The sequence below is a fragment of the Myotis daubentonii genome, chromosome 13 (assembly GCF_963259705.1).
Source record: "Myotis daubentonii chromosome 13, mMyoDau2.1, whole genome shotgun sequence".
NCBI lineage: Eukaryota > Metazoa > Chordata > Mammalia > Chiroptera > Vespertilionidae > Myotis > Myotis daubentonii.
The window spans coordinates 56,356,610-56,377,370 of NC_081852.1; the positions used below are offsets into that span (position 1 = coordinate 56,356,610).

At 38.8% G+C, this 20,761-nt stretch overlaps 1 protein-coding gene across 1 annotated transcript in view; it reads left to right on the forward strand.

Moving 5' to 3' along the window:
- Positions 1-568: 568 nt before the first annotated feature.
- The window catches only part of CCDC172 (coiled-coil domain containing 172), a 30,034-nt gene continuing 9,841 nt past the window's right edge, over positions 569-20,761 (forward strand). Inside the window, exons 1-6 of the mRNA XM_059661986.1 lie at positions 569-647; positions 834-919; positions 12,443-12,559; positions 13,746-13,911; positions 17,392-17,493; positions 18,126-18,228. Of these exons, the coding sequence (XP_059517969.1) occupies positions 569-647; positions 834-919; positions 12,443-12,559; positions 13,746-13,911; positions 17,392-17,493; positions 18,126-18,228 (653 nt within the window). The remainder of the gene's footprint in view (positions 648-833; positions 920-12,442; positions 12,560-13,745; positions 13,912-17,391; positions 17,494-18,125; positions 18,229-20,761) is intronic.

The window sequence follows — 20,761 nt, forward strand, 5'->3', positions numbered from 1 at the left end:
CGGTTGGATTCCCCATCGGGGCCCAGGCCCAGGTTGCGGGCTCGATCCAGTGTGGGGCCTGCGGGAGGCAGCCTATCCATGGTTCTCTCTCATCATTGATGTTTCTCTCGTTCCCTCTCCCTTCCTCTCGGAAATCAATAAAAACATTAAAATACAGAACAAACAAACACGAAAAGCCGGGGCTGAGAGGTGTAGGCTGAGGACAGGAAGGGCTGCCGCGCCATGGGATGGCGGGCAAGCAGGGCCTGGGCCCCGGAGCCCCGCAGCCGGAAGCCGGGAAGCGGGAGTTTGAGGCCCTTGTCGCAGGGGGCGAGGGCGGAAGGAGAGGAAACCGGGCTTGTTGGTGGGAACCGGGGGCACCAGGCCTGGCGCTGGGACCCTGGGGCCCTGGGACCCCGTCCAGCCCCGTCCTGCGTGGGCCTGGTCCTTGGTGCGGGCGGGGGGCCCGCAGCCGAGGCTCAGCTGGACGCAGCCCTACAATAACCCTTCTCGGTTGCGCTTTCCAGGATCCTCGGACGCGGTTAGAAAATATTTAAGGGCGACACCAGGATCCCGGAGCCGCGCCGCGATGAGCCTGGAGTCCTTGTTCCAGCACATCCTCTCCTCCGAGCACCTGGCCCAGGAGAGCCGCCGCCGCATGCGGGAAGGTCCGCGGGGCACCGGGAGGGTCGCGTGGGGCCCGGGGCGGCAGGCGGTCCCCCGGGCGGGGGTCAGAGCAGTCGGAGGGTCTGCCCGCGGAGGGGAGGGAAGGGCCGCTGAGCGGTGCCCGAGCCCCGGCTCCAGCCACGGGCCCGGGGAGGCCGCGGTGCTGAGCCCTTCGCTCTGTCTGACAGTCCGGGCGGAAGTGAGCAGATGCCGGGACCACATGAGGACAGCGACCGAGGAGCTGAACGAGGAGAAAATCAAGTTGGAATCTAAGGTATTGGCCATGGAGCGCGGGCTCCTTTCTCACTGGAAGAGGTGTTTTCACTTGACTTTGTGAAGGCGGTTTTCCTACCGAACTCATTGCCCTCCCAGGAGGAGGCAGGCTGGCAGGCCGGTGAGCTAGTGCCCCGTTGCCCGGAGATGTTTAAAGTCCTGAATCCAGTGACACGGTCCAGTCTCCCATGAATTTGCCCTAAAGAAACCAGGGTGAGCGGTAAAGAGGTCACTGTCCATGTTGGGGATGGTTACAGCTTGACGCGAGCAGAGTGTCATTGGAAATGAATGATTCCGTGAGCAGTCGGTGCGGCACATGCGCTTTGAATCATCAATAATGGAAGAAGCGGACTGTGTTGATGCAACAGCTGAATGTAACTTTCAAAGGAGTCTCTGTCTTTTGTTTTTTTTTTTCAATTCTCTCCCACGTTTTGGACGTAACTTTTCACCCCAAAGCATGTGTTTCCCACTAGCATTTCTCCCCTTTCTGCAGCATTTGTAAAGTTGTTATGTTAACTAGAAGCGAGGGAATCTGATGGGATTTTGAAGCGGGGTGAGTAGGATTTTGGGGAGGCAAAGCAGTAGGAGAGACACGAGGGGCTAGGGAGCATTTGGGCAGAAGGGAGAGAGGACTCCCAAAGCAGAGGGCTGAGGCCTGGGAGGGGGAAACCATCGCCGGCTTCTGATTGGGAGCCTGTGTGAGAAAAGGGATTTTCAGAAGCTCTCTGAGCTCTGGGAGGATGGGAGCGAAGAGCATCACTCAGGGTATCACAGCGAAGGCCTTGCTAGGGGCAGGGGCAGGCAGTCATGCAAAACTATTTCTTCAGCTCCTGAAGATACACTAAGCAAGCAGTGGGGGGCGGGAGATCTGTTTGAGGAAGTCTGTTTTCTTAAAATGTGTCTATTTTAACTTAGCGCTGTGAGGAATTTCCAGTTCTTTTTTTTTTGAACAAAGTGACATGGATCCTCTCTCTACCCAAGAGCTTCTGCTCTTCCAATCTGCTGGAACAGCACCCTGAAGCCCTCCCTCGGGCCTCGTGGAAGAGATGTTTGGTAACATTCAGTGCCCTCCCTCGGGCCTCGTGGAAGAGATGTTTGGTAACATCCAGTGCCCTCCCTCTGGCCTCGTGGAAGAGATGTTTGGTAACATTCAGTGCGCCGCCTTCCGCCTTACAGTTAAACCACAGGTACCAGTGTTTGCATCCACTTCACTCTTTTGTAAGCACTAAATCTGGAATTTTTTTCTTACCCATTCTTTATTTCCACTGCCTATATCCCATGCCTAGCACATAAAACATTAGCGTTTTAAGTGAATTAGTAAGTACCAATCCTATACTAATAAAAGAGAAAAATGGTAATTGGCGTACGACCGATACCTTTTTCATTGGCTAATCAGTGAGATATGCAAATTAACTGCCAACTAAGATGGCAGTTAACCGCCAAAAAAGATGGCGGCTAATTTGCATATTGCAGGCAGGATGGTACAGCGCCATCAGAGAGCGGGTAGGGGGCATGAGTGCCAGTGGTCGCCCGGGACCCGATCACACGGGCCGGCAGGGCGACTCGCCCCCAACCCGCTCTCCCGCCCAGCAGGGGACCATCATTTCCCCCCATCACTGGTTCTGCCCCCAGCCCAGGCCTGGCTTCCAGTATGTGAGAGGGGGCAGGCTGGGCTGAGGGACACTCCCCGCCCCCCACACACCCAGTGCACGAATTTCGTGCACTGGGCCCCTAGTGATGAGATAATAGGGAGAGTGGTGCTGTCTTTTAAAATAGAATTTGGAACTGTTATTTAGTGAAACTTTAGGTCCCTATATGCCTGTGAGTAGTGGATAAACTAGCTGCTAAGAGCAGTGCTAAAAGCGAAGAGAATGGGCAAAGCGTTAACAATGTCATGATGTAGCTTTCTTTCTCTTTAAAAAGAATGAAGATACTTTCAGGATTGGTGACTAGAAGCTATTAGAAGTGATAGGCAAAACGTATACAACTAGGTAATGCATAGCTAACACTTATTGAGCACTTCCTGTATGCTGGCATTGTTCCATAGGCTATACCTGCATTTACTCCATTAATCCTGGCAGAATCATGTGATGGGGTCCCATCCTTAATCCCTCTTTCTAGGGGAGGAAACCGAGAGGTTAAATGACTTGTCCGTGGCATATAACTTAAACACAAGCTACCATAATAGAAGTACAACAGCATATTTTATTAAAACAGATTTCTGAAACTCATCTTGAATTTCTTTGTTCATATATAATATTGTATCTGCAGCTTTTACATCTAGTTTCGGGCATTATTTTTAAAAGGTCACTTGTGTAAGTTTTTATACAGAATGTATTTTTCCGGGATCCATGAAGATATTGACCTGACAGGTAACAAATCAAATGTTAAAGAAAAAAATTTACTCTGAATATTTCTTTGAAAAAAATTAGGTTTACTCTTTGTTAGCAGGCTGTTTTGCTGGAAAATAGAAATGTAGCTTATTGATATATACAAGTACATAAAAAATTATGACTCAAATATTTATACTTGAGATAAGAAAGCAAATCCCTAACATTGTTAGAAACATTTGCTGAAATTACTAATTAATATAGTCTCATAAATGTGCATTGCTTTTTAATGAGCTCATATATGTGGGTACTAATACAATTGTAGCCTACTAATAAAATTAACATATGAGGGTCACAGTTCATATAATAGTAATTTGTAATTTAAATAATTTAATTTATAGTATAGTCAAAATGGTATGTGTGTGTGTATATGTGTGTATGAAGGTTTTAAAAGTGGAAGCACAATTACAGTGTAAGTGACTAATGGGAAGAACTGTAGAAGTAATCATAAATTGATTTCTTGTTTCTTTTATTCGCAGAATTAATTATATGTCTGCCAATAATAATGAAAATATATTTACTTACATATTTGACTTGGCATTTATTGATCAATTTATCAAGTAGAAGCAGCATAAAGAGAAACTAGAACATAATTTGAATAGGCCAGTGCTTGAGTTAGTTGTACAGTAATACATTCATAAATATTTTAAGCATTTATTTTAGAAGTTGCTCGTGGTCAAAAAATGTATTTAGGAAGTACAATATTCACTTTTCTTTTGTTCTGTAAAACCCAGGTAGCATGTAATTAGAACTTGAATGATAGCATTTGCCTTTCAGGGCTCAGTGAATTCTTTAAAATATGTGGTTGCAAAAGTCTGATATTATATGGTATGAGTACATTGTGAATTGGACGGCCACGGTATGCCTGGTTAGGATTGGTAATATGCAAACAGAAAGACAAGAGCAGGATTTGCATTGATGCTTGCCAGTATACCTAGAGTTTCGGAGAGGTTTTCTAGCATTGACAACAGAGCAAATCAAAATTAAGGAATCTCAAAATACTTGTAGTTTCTTTTAAGCACCTTTAAGAATGTGTTATGTTTTGAAAATGGTGTATAGTTAAAATAGTGTATCGTCAATCTTTATAAGTACATATCAAACCTAACATAGCACCATACATTCTGAAAAGGAAGGAAATGGAGGAAAGTCAGAGGTGATTTTGTCTATGTTTTTTCTTTTCCCAATTTTAACTTACTGCAGTAGACACCTTAGCAATAATAAAATATTATGAACTCTTAATATTATGAACTCTTAATGGCTGGTGTGGCTCAGTGTTTGGGTGTCGACCTATAAAACAAGAGGTCACGGTTCGACCTGGTCAGGGCACATGCCTGGGTTGCAGGCTTGATTGTGTATAAGGCAGCTGATCAGTGATTCTCTCTCATCATTGATGTTTCTCTCTCTCTTCTCCCTTCCTCTCTCTGAAATCAATAAAAACATGTATTTCTTAAATGTTATGAATTTTTAAAGTAAAATTATATTGAAATAAACAAGTAACTCAAGATGCCTTCTTTTACTTAAAAATGTACACATTTCTCTTCTTTAATTGATAAAAGTTAAGAGGCTTCTCAGAGCAGCAGGCAATATCATATCCATTAGTACTCTATTACCTAATTAGGGAATGAGCAAAATCACAAATTACTATCATTTATACTATTGAAATTGAGATGTTTATTATTTAAATTTAATCAAAGAAAACTTTATATCCTGCTTACATTTAATGTTATTTAAGGTCTCCAACCCAATTTCTAGTATTCTTGCAGTATACTAGTACTTGACTGAGGTATGACTTTTTTCTTGCTCATGTGCCACATTTTCTTATTATGAAGAGGAATTGTATATTTTAAGGAATAGGTGGCATTTTATTGTTCTTCTGTTACAAGCAGTACTTGAAAAATCACTACAGTAAGCATTCCATTGTTTTATTTCGTGACAGAATAGGAAGCTGTAATGATAGGTAAGGTTAGATACTACCTCCTGAGTTGTCAAATAACATAGAAGTCACCTTATTTAAAAGTATCTCCCTAATAAAAGTCAGCTTAAGATGCATCATTCAGGGGTGGAGTAGAGGGTAGGGAGACATTAACTGGGGCATTTATATGTGTATTGCATAGCCCATGGTGACAGTAGTGTGGTGAAGGCCTGGGAGAGGCAGGTGTGGAGTGGAGGGGGTAAATGGGGAAAGAAAGAGGACATGTATAATACTTTCCACAATAAAGATAAATAAAAACACAAAATAATACTTTTTGCTTTATTACTCTTTCCTTAATCAGCAGGTCTCTGGGAATGGGAATTTTATTTGAGGAGAAGGGAAGAGTCATTTTTGGAGAATGAGGGTTATTTTGACAAGGGTGGAAGGTTGGCAATGGACTTTGGAATCCAGACGGGTTCAGAAAAGATGAATGAAAGAGGTCAAGGGCAAACTGGGCACTTACAGCTGTGCCTGTGATCTTCATGCTGCTGGAAAGAATTTCTCACATAACCCTCGGTTCTTATGAGGTCTTATGAATCGTTTTGTCTGAATAATATTTCAGGATACGTTGAAAGGCTGCCTACCTCAGCTTCTTTGATTCAGACTAGTTACATGGCTTTAAATATAGTTCGTTTCTCCTATAAATGATAGGCAATGTACAGTTACATGAGACAGAAAACCCACATGTCAAAAGATGGGAGTGAATTTTTATTGTCTTAATTTGCTTCACTATTCATAGCCAGAAGATAGAGAAGAGGAAGGAATGGGAAATATGTGACCATCACAGTAGGAAATAGATCAGATTGTTACTCTAAAGTGGTATTTTTCTCTTTATCATGAGCTCCTCTTCACCTCTATTTCTTGTTAAGCTTTTGTGTTTTATTTATTTTGTTTTTGCTGTTGTGAATGGGATCTTTTTCGTGCTTTTTAAAAATTTATTGATAACTAGAATAGATACAGTCCTTAGTTTTTGTTGTTTATTTTGTTATTTTTAACAGTTTCTCCGTAGATTTTGTTAAATTTATTAGGTATATAATAATGACATTTGCCCAAACAAACCAGAGAGAGAATTGTGTGTCAGCTCTTTGGATAATTATATGTCTTATTCTTTTTTCTTGCCATATTGCATTAACAAGAACTTCCAGGACAAACTTATGTAGCAATGGTCTTACCAGGCATCCTGATAATCCTCAATGAAAAGGTGACAGATGAGCAAAGACTTGACTGAGGTAAAGGAGCTAGCCACCAAGAGGCTGGGAAAGGGATTTCCCGGCAGAGAGCACCAATGCAGAGGCCTTGGGGCAGGATTCCTAGTATGTTCTAGGAATAACAGAACAGTGTGGCTGGAGAGGAGAGACTGAGGAGACCGGTGGAGATAAGATTGGACACGGAGAAAGGAGTGAGGACTACTCTGTGCTAATATTGAACTTTCCTTAATATTTGAGGGTTACTGTATCATAGTGAGTTATTCCTTAGGCACTGCATCTGTGGTGAAGAAATGTATTTATAAAAAATAGATCTAACTTTTTTAAAAACCTTAATATCTGCTATTGATAAAATATTCATTGATGTACTCCAGTGTTTAAAATGTCTTTTGTCTTAGTGATAACAAACACATTTTTCCCCAATTGCTATGATTTTACAAATATGAAATCCGCAGAGCTCTCTCTGTTTTCTTATGTAAAGTTGCCTCCTATACTGTTGCAGAGCTTTCAATCAGCACAATGTCCGTTTCTGAAGGCTGAGATTATTTTAAACAACAGTAACCAGAACGAAGAGTAGCTCTGTGCTTTGCTTACTTGGACACACGCATTAATTTTAAAACCTCAGTCACTTTAGATTTTCAAGTTCTTATAGTAAAAAAATACCTAAAGGCACCCAGGCAGCAAGAGTGACGAAGAGTCACAAGTCATGGCTGTGCTGAAACTGACCCAGTTGACCAGATAAGTCAGCTCAGTGGGAAAACTGTAAGCTCTGTTGAAAATCAAATATCCCAAGAGGAATAAAATAGGGAAAGGAAAAATATCTTTTTTGCTGAGAGAAGCAGAATTATCCAGGGTTGGCACTGCTATAAATGAAAATTTTCCGTAACAGCAATATTTTCTGACAAAGCTTGCCTATTTCATATGAGAATGTAACTTTAAAGCTGCATGCAAATACTTTTCTTCATTTGTAGTCACAGAAGAGAGAGCGATGAGAAAGAGGAATTTGTGTTACTGCTGCGAGGGCTTCCACCCTTTCTCTTTTCTGGTTGTAGCCCCCTGGGGTCCCTGCATAACTTAGGAAATAGAGTCAGTAACTTCAAAAGTATTTAAGTCATGATTTTACATCTCTTCTACTATCTTCTCAATTCTGATCTCCACCCATCACTGTTGCAACAAAAGAGAGGTAGAGTTTTCTGAGGATAATTTATTCTGTGAAATGACCTACCTCATCTTGTGATCCTATCAATATGTTCAGGAATATTTACCTAAATTTTACATATCTGTAAATCTGGTTTTCAAACACAAGAATAATTTAAGAAATGAGTTGTGATAACAGAAACAAACAAGCAAAAAAACAAAAAAGAAAGATGAGAAACCCATTCTGCAAATAGGTGGCCATGAAAAGCTATTTCAGTCCTTAAGAGTTACTAACTTATACGTGGTAGAGAGGAACTGAGCAGATCTAAAAGTTTTTGTCCCTTTATTCCATTAAAATATGTAGACTCTCTATTAATAATATTAGGCCCCATGTGGTCTGCAGCCCTAACTGAATTGCTGTCCTCAACATGTAGTCAGCATATGTAGGCATCTATTCTTTCTGATGGCCCTGACTTGAGCTTTCCCAAACCCATGCCTCTGTCTCTGTTATGCTGTTCTAAAATGAATGTTGCTGTAATTTTTCTATACTTATTGATTGGGATTTTTTTTTAGGTTGATTAAAAGAGGAAAATGTAGAAGTAAAGGATAAAGACAGAAAGGGGATGAAGATGAGTAGAATGATTAATAATAAAAAAAAAAGCAGAAAAGACCTCAAAATGGATAATTCACATAGGATTTTAGAGAAAGGGGTATTATAGATATATCCTTCTTATCATTCTTTTGAACAACTCTACTTTTCAGTTTTGAGTACATAGGTTTTATTTTTCAGGTTATGATAAAATATTCTAATTCAATGCGAATAGCTTTCTTTAATCTTCATTTTCCTTTTTTAGAAAGCAAATGTCAGCTTAGTGGTGATTTAGATTTTAGTTGGTGATAGGTGGAACAGAACTTGATTTCTGAACTTGAATAATAAATTCACTTAAGTCTTATTGTGAAATTTCTTAGTTTGATAACTAGTATTTTGTCAACTTGTGTGTTTCAACACAGGTCATTTACAACAGATCAATAGCAGAAATAGAATCAGGATTCAAGAATTTGGATTCTAACAGGCTTGATATATGAAATACCTTATTGGATGAAACCAAAATTTATCCAGCCCATTATTTGATCTCAAAGCATTTTTGTAGGCATTCCTGGTTACCATCCATAATAGCAACTTGGAGATTTCGATACATATGCCAGCAACCTTCTCAATAAACTGGGATGGACCTACTCTTTGATAATTATTTTCCTTAAACTTATATTCTTTCAATTTACACTATTATCAGGGACTGAAGTCTCTTTCTGGTACCAGAAGTATTTATTACTTTGAAATAGTTCTAATATTTCCATGTTAACATGATTTACAAGAAAGGAAGTAAGAAGGCCCCTATTTTAGTCCTGGGCTTGCCCCTAATTATGTAACCTTTGTTAAGGTACTTGACTTCTCTGGAACTCATTTTATATGCATTTATATAATAACTAGAGGCCAGGTGCACAAAAATTTGTGCATGGGGGGGAGTGTCCCTCAGCCTGGCCTGTGCCCTCTCGCAGTCTGGGACCCCTTGGGGGATGACCACCTGCTGGTTTAGGCCCACTTCCTGGGGGATTGGGCCTAAGCTGGCAATCAGACATCCCTCTGGCAGCCTGGGAGCCCTCGGGGGATGTCCATTTGCCAGTGGAGAGCAGACCTAAGCTGCAGTCTGACATCCTTAGCGCTGCTGAGGAGGCGGGAGAGGCTCCCACCACCACCGCTGTACTGGCAGCTGTCAGCCTGGCTTGTGGTTGAGCAGAGCTCCCCCTGTGGGAGCGCACTGACCACCAGGGGGCAGCTCCTGAATTGAGCGTCTGCCCCCTGGTGGTCAGTGTGTGTCATAGTGACCAGTCATTCCCAGTCTTTCTGCTGTTAGGGTCAGTTTGCATATTACCCTTTTACTATATAGGATAGAGGCCTGGTGCATGGGTGGGGGCCGGCTGGTTTGCCCTTCAGGGTGGGGGTCCCCACTGGGGTGCCACTGGGGTGCCTCGCCAGCCTGGGTGAGGGGCTGATGGCTGTTTTCAGGCGGGCCACACCACCTTTAGGGTTGGGGGGTCCCCACTGGGGTGCCTGGCCAGTCTGGGTGAAGAGCTGAGGGCTGTTTTCAGGCTGGCCAAGCCTCCCCAGCGACAGAAGCTCCCAGCCTCTCCTTTTTTCCTTTTATTTTTCTGGGATTTATTTACCTCCTATAATTGAAACTTTGTAGCCTGGAGTGGAGCTCAGAGCCGGCCAGGGCTTGGCTTCCTCCATCGCCAGGGGCAACCCAAGGCTCCAGCTCAGTGGCCATGGCCGGCTGAAAGCAGGTATCTGGGGTTTATTTACCTTCTATAATTGAAACTTTGTTGCCTGAGTGGAGCTCAGAGCAGGCTAGGGCGGGTGGGAGGGAAAGCCTCCTGCACCCCAGCTCCGTAGCCACGGCCTGCTGAAAGCATGTATCTGGGGTTTATTTACCTTCTATAATTGAAACTTTGTTGCTCTGAGTGTAGCTTAGAGCACAGGCCAGGCTGAGGGACACTCCCCCCCATGCATCACTGGAGCAAGCAAGCCTCCTGCTCGTTCCAGCTCCGTGGCTGCCGGCTGCCATCTTGGTTGGCAGTTAATTTGCATATCTTGCTGATTAGCCAATGGGAGGCATAGCAAAGGCATGGTCAATTACCATGTTTGTCTCTTATTAGGTAAGATATATACTACATAGCTTTGAAGTATTTTTTATTCTCAATAAATGTGATGGAATTCAAAATCAGACTCTTGTTTGCCATTGTTACCAATTTCTATATGACTTAATAGATCTGAACAGATGTTTTCTAATCTGTATTATCAGACAGTGAAATACTAACTGCCCCATTCTCACTTCCCCCAGTTTTAAAAGTACTCTCTGATTTCCTTTGGTCTTGTAAAATTCACCTCTCTAATCTTCTATTGCAGTGGTTCCCAACCTTTTTTAGGCCATGCCCCACCTAAGCATCTCTAAAATCCTGATGCCCCCCCGGTGACATATAATTCTTATTATTCAAAAAGTGAACTCCTATTCACGTGGAGGAAGCCTCAAAGGCCATGAACTTGGTCTACACAAGCTTCCAAAGAACATGGCATCCATGAAAGAGAAAAATAAAAGAACGAAAGGACAGTCGAAGTACTGAGGAAGAAATCACTAAAAAATTGTTACAAATAATAATAATATGAATGATATGAAAAAATAGCAAATAAAGTTTCAAAACATAATAGAGAACTGAAATGCATAAATATGTCACAATATTTATTTATATACTGTATACGAGGCCCCTAGGACCATAAGAAGTGCAAAAAATTCACTGTTATACCTCATTCTTGAATAGTCAAATTGCCTCTTAAAAATCAAAAATCAAATTGCGCCCTAACCGGTTTGGCTCAGTGGATAGAGCGTCAGCCTGCGGACTGAAGGGTCCCAGATTCGATTCCAGTCAAGGGCATATACCTTGGTTGTGGGCACATCCCCAGTAGGGGGTGTGTGGGAGGCAGCCGATAGATGTTTCTCTCTCATCGATGTTTCTGACTCTCTAGCCCTCTCCCATCCTCTCTGTAAAAAATTCAATAAAATATATTCTAAAAAAAAATCAAATTGCCCCTTAAAAATAAAATTGTCCCCCTGTGGGCCTGTGGCCCACATTGGGAACCACTGCTCTATTGATGTCTTTCTTAAGACAGAGTCGATGAGCACAGCATCAGGCACTGAAGGTGTGGGCAGATGTGCTATGGTAATATATGTGTGAGATCATATCTTCTGTTTAATTTGGGCTACTTTTTAAAATGCCAATATTTGTAGGACTTTTGAGCCACATCATTTCAATGTCTTTTAGGCCCATTGCCTCTGGACTGGACTCTTTCTAAGCTCTTTTCTCTTCAATATCTTCTAGGGCAGAGATTTCACAGCCTGTCTCTCACAGCCTGACTTACAGCTAACATAAACCTTGCTTTCTGTAATTTAAATTAATTTTTTTTTCCTGTGGAGATAGGAATAGCCCCAAACTAGGAGTGATACTTTCTTATGCGGGAGGGCCAGTACTGAACATAGTGGAAAGGGCATTTCCAGCCCAGCATCGTTTTTAGCTTTTATATATCACAGCCTTCTGGCTTTTATTTCAACATACATGGTCTCAAGAGATGCTATTTTTTATGGCCCAAATAAAATAACAGTTACATGTCTAATATTAATGTTTACTGTATCTCTTGCTAGTTGGAATCAATTGAGGTACTAAAGTAAAAAATAAGTTCTCAAAACCCACTTGAGGATTTTAGCAGATTTATGTTTTATTTAATATATAACTATCGCCATGGGATTCAGTTTTTGCTTATGGTTTGTAGCTTTTATTTCATTATTTTATTAGTCATATCTATGATTTATTCATCTATATCTTTCTTATGAGTGATGAGAACAGAAACTTGTTCTCTTTTTAAGGCTGTCTTGAAGCAGATCTCCATGTGTGTAGTCAAAAACCTTTAGTGCCTAAGTGAAGAAATGTGCTAGATATTGGAAAGGAAAAAGAAAACAGATTATCTGCGCTTGAGAAGCCTATAGCTTTATTGGGGAAAGAGATTATAAATATCATAACTATAAAGCACTTATAAAATATTATAAGATAGTGCATATTAAGTAAGGTGTTTAATGTGAATTATAATTTGTATGTGAAGATAGTACAGAACATGTTTTATACTATACAGAGCTGTTCTATTAACTAAGGTACCCTAAAATGTATATTTGGTTCATTTGGATTTCTGATTTTTTTTTAAATTTTACTTTAAGGTTCAGCAGTTTTGTGAAAAATCCTCCCTCTTACAGCTTTTGAAAACTCATGAAAATGCCTTAGAAAGACAGTGCAGTGAAATTATAAACCAAAGGAGTATTCTTCTCCAAACCTTTGTAAGTCTCCAGCCACTTAGAGAAATCTATTTCACTAACTGTGTCTATTTGAATACACTTAGGTGTACTTTTAGAAAATTACCCACAGGCACGTTGTCAGATAGTCCTGTCAGATACAGAAAGTATTAAGTGCTATTTAAAAACAATTGGTAGTTTGAAAGAGTATTTATTGGCAAGGATACAGTATGCAAATTATTTGTAATTATAATAGCATGAAAGAAACAGTGAAACTGATTTCGATTGCTCAGACTTCTAAACATTGGTTTTAAGGCTTTTGAAAAGCAGAGAGGTTTGCACTGTAGGCATATTTATGGATGTGGGTGAAAAGATGGATTTTGTTTATCTTTTTATCATAAGTCAGAGCCAACAGACACAGTAGTTTTAAATGATAGGGGCAGTTAAGGAACATAACTCGCAATTAATTGACATTTCAAAGAAAATACATTATAAAATATTAAAAATATATATCTAAAGTCAACAGAATCAACGACCGGTGGTTTATGAATGGCATGGCCAGTTTTCAAATGTAGCTCATAATCAGTTGGCATTTCCTAGGAAAAAAAAATAGAAAAATGTAGTAATGTTTGGCTTCTAGCTGTATCAAAAGTTTAGGTTCTAGCATTGTCCAAAGTTTTTTGGAAATTTTTATTTCTACTGCATGTTGATAATTCATAAAAATGTAAACTATTTAGAACTGAATTTAAAATGAATATATAATTTTGCTTTCATTGTATACATTTTAAAAGGTTTCCTTTGATTTCCTTGTTTGTTTCTCTATTTTTTATAAGGCAGTAATTTCTTTGCATATAGATTTTTATATTCAAGTTTGGTCATTTAATTATTTTACTACCAAATTTATAGTGCAGTGACAAAATGGAATATATGATTATAACTTTAATATAGAAACAAACACATATATAATGATGAGTGGTAGAGTTTCTACATCAATAATTTTCCCAAAACATTACGAATAAATCTTTCATGTGAAAATAGTTGGCTGTTATTACATAATAGCTTTAGCTTTTTATGAATATCACCAGAGAAGTAAAGCATTTTTGTGACAATACTGAGAAGTATAATGTTACATTTTGTTGTTAATAACTTCAAATGATTGCATTTTAAATCACAAAATAAAAATATTTTTGCAATTACTTCTTGTATTTGATCCTTTGTTTCTGCTTCTTAGGAGGCTACTAAGAAAAAAGTGATAGAGGAGGAGGAAAAATTTATTAAGGAAATTACAGACTTCAATAATGAATATGAAATAACAAAGAAAAGAGAGCTTTTGATGAAAGAAAATGTCAAGATTGAAATATCTGACTTAGAAAACCAGGCAAACATTTTGAAAAAGGGTATGACTATATAATATTACCTCATTTATTTGGCATTAATGAAATTGAGCTTGGCTTCAGATATTTTTGGTGGAGATGTCTATGGCATAAACAGGTGGAGACGCCCAGAAGGCAGGTGGAAATTTGGTTGTGAGGCTGATAAGAGAGAGCAGAGCTAGAGTATTAGGTTTGGGACTGAATCCAGAGGAGTTGGTGACATCATACAGAGCAAACATGCAGAGGGAGCCTAGAGGAGAACAAAGACCAAAGCTGGAAACTAGGAAAGCAGAGAATTTAAGGAAAGGAATAGAAAAAGAATTAGAGTAGTCAAAGAGGAGAACCAGTAGACAGTAATATTTTGGAAATTAAAGTAAAAAAAAAAAGTTGTTTGCAAATGAGTGTGAATCAAAATACGAAATTAATTTGACAATCAGAAGATGTCATGAACAGTATCATAGAGTGGCGGTTGAGGAAGTAGAGAATGAAAATACAAATGATATTAAATGGAAAATGAGTTTTTCATGGAAGTTGTTTTATAATGTACTGTTGGATTCATTTAGTCAATGAAGAATAGTAAACACATTTAACATTTTTATTGACTTAGAGCTATTGTTATGAATATTTTATTGTGCTTTACATATGACAATTTTTATTATTATAGGTAATATTTACTAGGCATATGTCATATAAGAACCACCATCCTGAAGATTATAAATGTTAAAGTTATGCTGATTGAATTTAAATTGTAATTTCACCACTTAATTGATCTTGATCTTGGGCAAGATGTTTGACTTTTCTTTGTCTCAGTTTCCTCTCTTTAAAGAGGGGGTTTTAATAATGACCTTAACAAGGCTGTTGTGAGGATTTCTCTCCCTCTCTCCCATCCTCCTTCCCTCCCTCCTCCTCCACCATACTCTTTTAGGTGCGATCATATAAGCTTTTCCCACTTTAATCTATTAATATAGTGAATTTTATTAATAAATATCCTGTTATTAACCTTACTTAGTTGTGGCCTCTTAGTCATCGAATGTACTTCTGAATTCTGTTTGATAATATTTTTTTTAAGATTTTTGTACCAATACTTATAAATGAGATTAATCTTTGTGTGAGTGTTATGTTGAGTCAGCTGAAAGAATGTAAAATGCTTCCTTTTTTCTCCAGCTGGAAAAATGTAAATACTAAAATGATCAGTGCCTTCAAGGTTTAAAACAACTCATTGGTGAAATGTCTCTGATGCTTTTTTCTCTCCTTCGTATTGTTCAAATTTTAAGCAGATATGAGAGCCAGTTTCTTCCCAGAGCAGTTTTAGTTTCCATTTGTCTTCCTTCCTGTCGGGGCTTGCTCTTCCATCCCCTCCTCTAATCCGTACCACCACATCTGTTATTTCCTGACACTTGATTTTTCTCCTGCCTCTTCCTTCTTCCCTTGGCTTCCCCCTCTGACCTTTCCCATGGAGCTTTTAGCCTGTAACTGGTTAGTCATCCAGTTTTCTGGGTTTTGAATAATCTTCATCTTTAATCTCCATAGCTGTCTTATTATTTTCCACTTCTCAGAGTGTTTTCCACCACCAGACATCCTCCTTGACTTACTTTTTAATCCCAGAGTTAGACTCTGTTCTCACTCCTTGAAAGTGCCAAAACATTAACACCCATGTATTTTTAAAGAAATTATTATGTTACTACTGGCCTATTATAATGAACCTCTTACTTTATTTATATTCTCTTTAAAAATATCACGATAAACATAGCAAACCAAGCACCTCAACTTGCTTTGCCATCCCTGCACAACCTCCTGCCTCTCTCCTCCAGACTCACCCGGTGCCTTCGCTTTCTGTGCTGAAGACACACTGACCTCTGTTGTGTCCTAGGTCAGTGATGGCGAACCTATGACACGTGTGTCAGAGGTGACATGCGATCTCATTTTTTTTGTTGATTTTTCTTTGTTAAATGGTATTTAAATATACAACATAAATATCAAGAATATAAATATTTGTTTTACTATGGTTACAAATATAAAAAAATGTCTATATGTGACACAGCACCAGAGTTAAGTTAGGTTTTTCAAAATGCTGACACGCTGAGCTCAAAAGGTTCGCCATCATTGTCCTAGGTTGTGCTGTGCTCCCTCCTGCCTCAGGACCTTTAAATATGCTTTATTGGAATACTCTTCTTATTCTTTATCTACTAAATTCAGTCATTCTTCTGATCTCAGCTCAAATGTTACGGCCAGTGGAAATCATCTCTGACACAGACCCCCTCCATCCCATATTAGGTCAGTTTCTCTGATTCTGTTCTCTCATGGTTTCTATTTTTTTCCCTTCAGAGCATTGTAATTACTTACATACTTAGTTGGTTCATAACTATCTCCCCTACAAAGGTGTAAACTTTCACAAGGATAGGAATTATGTCTGTTTTACTCACCAGTGTATTTCTAAAATGTGCCTAGTATATTCATTCAGTAATGATTTATTTTTTGTTACCTTTTTGTGTATCAGGCACTATTATAGGCATTGGTGATACCGCAGTGTGCATTCCTATAAGGAAAAACAGTCATTCATGTTCCAAGCTGTCAGAATCGTAAGATCTCACTAAACATAAGAGTCCTCCCTTCATCGTAGGATTAAATTAGCCTAGGTTTAAGGCTATTCTAGACTCACTGTTAAAAAAATCTTAAAAACTAGGTTTGAACCTGATCCATAAGTTATTTAACCACCTGCTAAATAACAAATATCAACATGGTTTAGGGGAAGATAGCAAAATTCAAACATTTAACAGAATAGTAAACACAGTGTCTTGTATCCAATAAAAAAATCACTAGACATTTGGAGCAGTAGCAAATTGTAACTCATAGCAAGGAGGAAATTAGGTCAATTGCAACATACATATAAATGACAGGTAGGATGCAGTAAGCAAAGAAAGACTTTAAAATTGCTCTTATAAATATTATAAGTATATACTCACAGACATGGATATAATCAAGAGGTAAGTGAAAGATATAATAGTAATAAAAGACACAGAAAAAGCATTTGACAAGATGCAACACCCTTTTGTGATAAAAATTTAAATATAAATGTGTTTTCTGTGGGAATAAAGGGAGGAAGGCATTCCACGTAGAAGAAACAATATTAGCAATATTGTGGAACCTTGTAGCCATTTGGTGGATACTATATACTATCCCTCTAAATATGCTTTAGCTATGAAAGACAGAGTGTTCTTTTTGTCTCATTGCTAAGTTTGTTTTACTTAGTGATATTACTTGATTTTGAATTCTCTGTTAGTAGTCTAACCGTCAACTAACATTCATTTGTATCCAGTTGGAGCTTCAGGGAATCCTGGTCAGTTTGTTAGAAATAATTCGTAGGTGGCCAAGGAAGCCAGTCCAGGCTGAAAATTGACGATATGCTGCTTAAATTTTTACTATAGCAGAAAGAGTTAAGAAGTGCTGACATTTATGGCGAAGCCCAAGTAATTAAAATAATGTTTTTTGTTTACTTGTTTCTAGAAATGCAGTCAATGGAACATGACAGTGGCCAGTTAAAAGAACTTCAAAAACAAAAGAGTGAATTAATGCAGGAACTATTTACTCTGCAGAGAAATCTTAAAGGTCATACTCTATGTGTTCGTTTATTTTGCCAATGAGTATATTCATATACAAAAGATAGAGTCATATTATTCTTTCAAAATGTATCAACCTATTGGGATATAGTGCTATTATTGGTATAAAGAAAGAAATAGGTAAAACACTGAATTAATCAGTGTTAGATCTGATTTTTGCAATAGTTTTTGAGAGAGAGAGAGAAAAAGAGAGAGAAGCATTGATGTGAGAGAGAAATATTAATCAATTGCCCCCCACACATATCACCAGGGATCAAACCTGCAACCTAGGCATGCACCCTGACTGGGCGTAGAACCCACAGCCTTTTGGTGTATAGGGCAATGGTCCAACCAACTGAGCCACCAGTGGTTTCTCAGACTTGGAAGTTGACATTTGGGGCCAGGATGTTCTTTGTGGTGGGGAACTGTCCTCGTAATGTAAGATGTTTAGCAGATATTTTTAATGTCTCAGGTTTTGTTAATAGTATTTTTGTGCCTTTAGTTGCTATATTAAAGTAGAAAAATAAAAATCATTAGCACATTTTATATGAAGCAGCAAAAATTAGGGTTGTTCTTATGAATGAGTAAAGATAAACTTTATGTTTAATTTTTAAAAGACTAAGAATTTTCTTAATTGTTTAGTTTTTGAAGAGAAAAAGAATGAAGCCATTTGTACTACCAAATACCTAGAGGCAGAAAAAATAAAAATCAGTGAGAAGCCTCAAAATGATGCTGAATGCTTAAGGTAAGAATTGCCCATTACACTTTGGTATAAAATCTGGTAATTTTTCAAGTTGTCAGATAGATTTCAGCATAAAGCTAACTGCATAGATTTTTTACAGTTTCAGATGAAGACATTATTTTTTCTCTGTGTATTCTGAAATGTGGTAATAAGCAAGCATGTCACTAGCTAGAAAGTGCTACATATAAGTTTCATGATGCATTGAGTTGATAATGCTGGAATCAATTTTATCTTTTCCTATACCTCCTGTGCTCAGTGTTATTCACATCCTAATGGATTAAGACAAAGATTGGTCCCACAACTCTCCTTTCTTTTATCCCTGACTTTTCTTTTGGAAATGATTGGAATTATTTTTTATCTTTCTAGTTTTCAGTGGGGAGAGGAGTCACCATCTACTATTTTGCTTAGAATTTGTTACTCTGGTTTTGTGCCTAAAGAATGAAGCTGTATTTTCTGTATGGAATATTCAGATGCTTTTTATGTGTTTAGATAATGAAAGAGTGGCTGATGTTTAAAATGAAATAGTCATATACACAAGGAGGAAAAAGAAAACCCAGTTTATTAATTTGACTATTTATTAATAATTCAGTGTTATGTTTGCTGGTTTAATTTAGAGAAGTTTCTATACTTTCTAGACTCAACCAGGCTTAGAATAACCAAAGAACCTCATTACTGAATCTCTGAAGAAGCAGATGAAGCCCTCTTTCACATAAATCATATAGGAAATATGTCCGCTGGAGCTGAACAAATGCTTCATATTAGTAGTGTATCGCCTTAGGCCATAATTTTAGTAGATTATGAGAAAATATTCGCAATTTAATTTTATGTTAAGTTTTGTAAGCATGAAATATCAATCTCCTGGGTGATATGTGTGATGCAGAATGAGTTTCTGTAATGACAATCTGCTCATTGATTTTTTTACACTTTTGAAAATGGTAATGCCCACTGGTATCATAGCTAGTAGTATAAGGGCTTCTGATAGGACCTCCAGTTTGGTGTGTTTATCGCTCATCATAAAACTGTGCCCTGGGTTAAACTTAACCACACAGAGTCTGTTAGAGCGTACTTTCCCTCACTGACTACCCAAAGAGGGACTTTGGGAAGAAAGGAGCATTGGTCCATATCCATATACCTAGGCCGTTCTTTGGAGTTATTACAGGAAATGCCAATATTTATCAATTCCTACTTTAAACTCTGATATGAGTACCTTAGTGTCCCTGCTGGTATAGTCTGTAAAAGTTATTTTGAGTGTGAAGAGCAGAGTCAAAGTACTGAGTGTAAAATTTTTAGGAAAGAGGGCCTTCGGTCCTATAAATTAGTTCATAACAAGATGCTAATGATGGCAAGCAATTATGTGACATTTATGCAACTTTATCATGAAGGCCCTCATTAAAGTTCAGTTGGTTTTATCCCTAAATTTTGGAAGAGAATAGTCTTTTTCATCTTTTTGTTCAAATGTATACTAAATTTTGTAATAGTAGCCTTTTTCTTAAATTTCCAGGTTTAGCTACTACTGGTGTGGCTGTTATTTTTGTAGGTGGATGGGAGGGTTTCTCAAACTTGGCAATGCTGATATTTGGGGCCAGGTTGTTCTTTGTGGTGGGGAACTGTCCTACGTAGTGTAAGATGTTTAGCAGCATCCCTGAACTCTATGCACTAGATGCCAGTAGCACCCAGCACCCCCAGCTGTGATGCCTAAAAGTGTCTCCAGACATTATTGCCGACTGTCCCCTGCACACAAGGATATGAGGGAAATCGTCCACATCAAACAACTAGCTTTATTTTAAGGTTATTATAATTATACTTTTATTAAACATTGGTAAGAAAGCAATTATAAAAAAATTAATATTAGTTCATTTCAATGAGCGTATTGTTTCTACTTTTAGTAATTAAGATTTTTTAACATGTTTTTATTGATTTTAGAGGGAGAGGGAGGGAGAGGAATGACAGATAGAAATATCGATGAGAGAGAAATATCGATTGGCTGCCTCTTGCACAACCCCTACTGGGGATGGAGCCTACTACCCTGGCATGTACCCTGACTGGGAATCGAACCGATGACCTCCTGGTGCATGGGTCAACACTCAACCATTGAGCCACACTGGCTGGGCAGTTAGAAAATTTTGATACATATTTTATTCTATCTATATTACTGAATTCTTTTATAATTATTATGTGTTTTTTAAGTTAATTTGTAATGTTTAGGTATTTGTTAAACTCTATCTTGATGCCGTCCATGAAAGTAGAGAACAGTACTTACCCTCACGATGGTTTCATGATCTCTGCTGTAGGTAATCTTTCTGTTTTTATAAATACCAAGATGTCTGTCTATTTAAGAGCCTACATGGGAGTGTGTGGGCTCGTTCATGAACAGGTGTGAAGGCAGCTAATGTGTAGAATATTGCTCTGCTCCACACGTCAGCCAGAGGCTTCCTCGGAAGCTTCCCGAAGGCTGGTAAAGCTGTGACGAGCTAGTTCTTTCATGTGGTCCAGGCAGCACAGAGATGGTAGCGCTCAGGGCCTCGAGAGCCAGTAC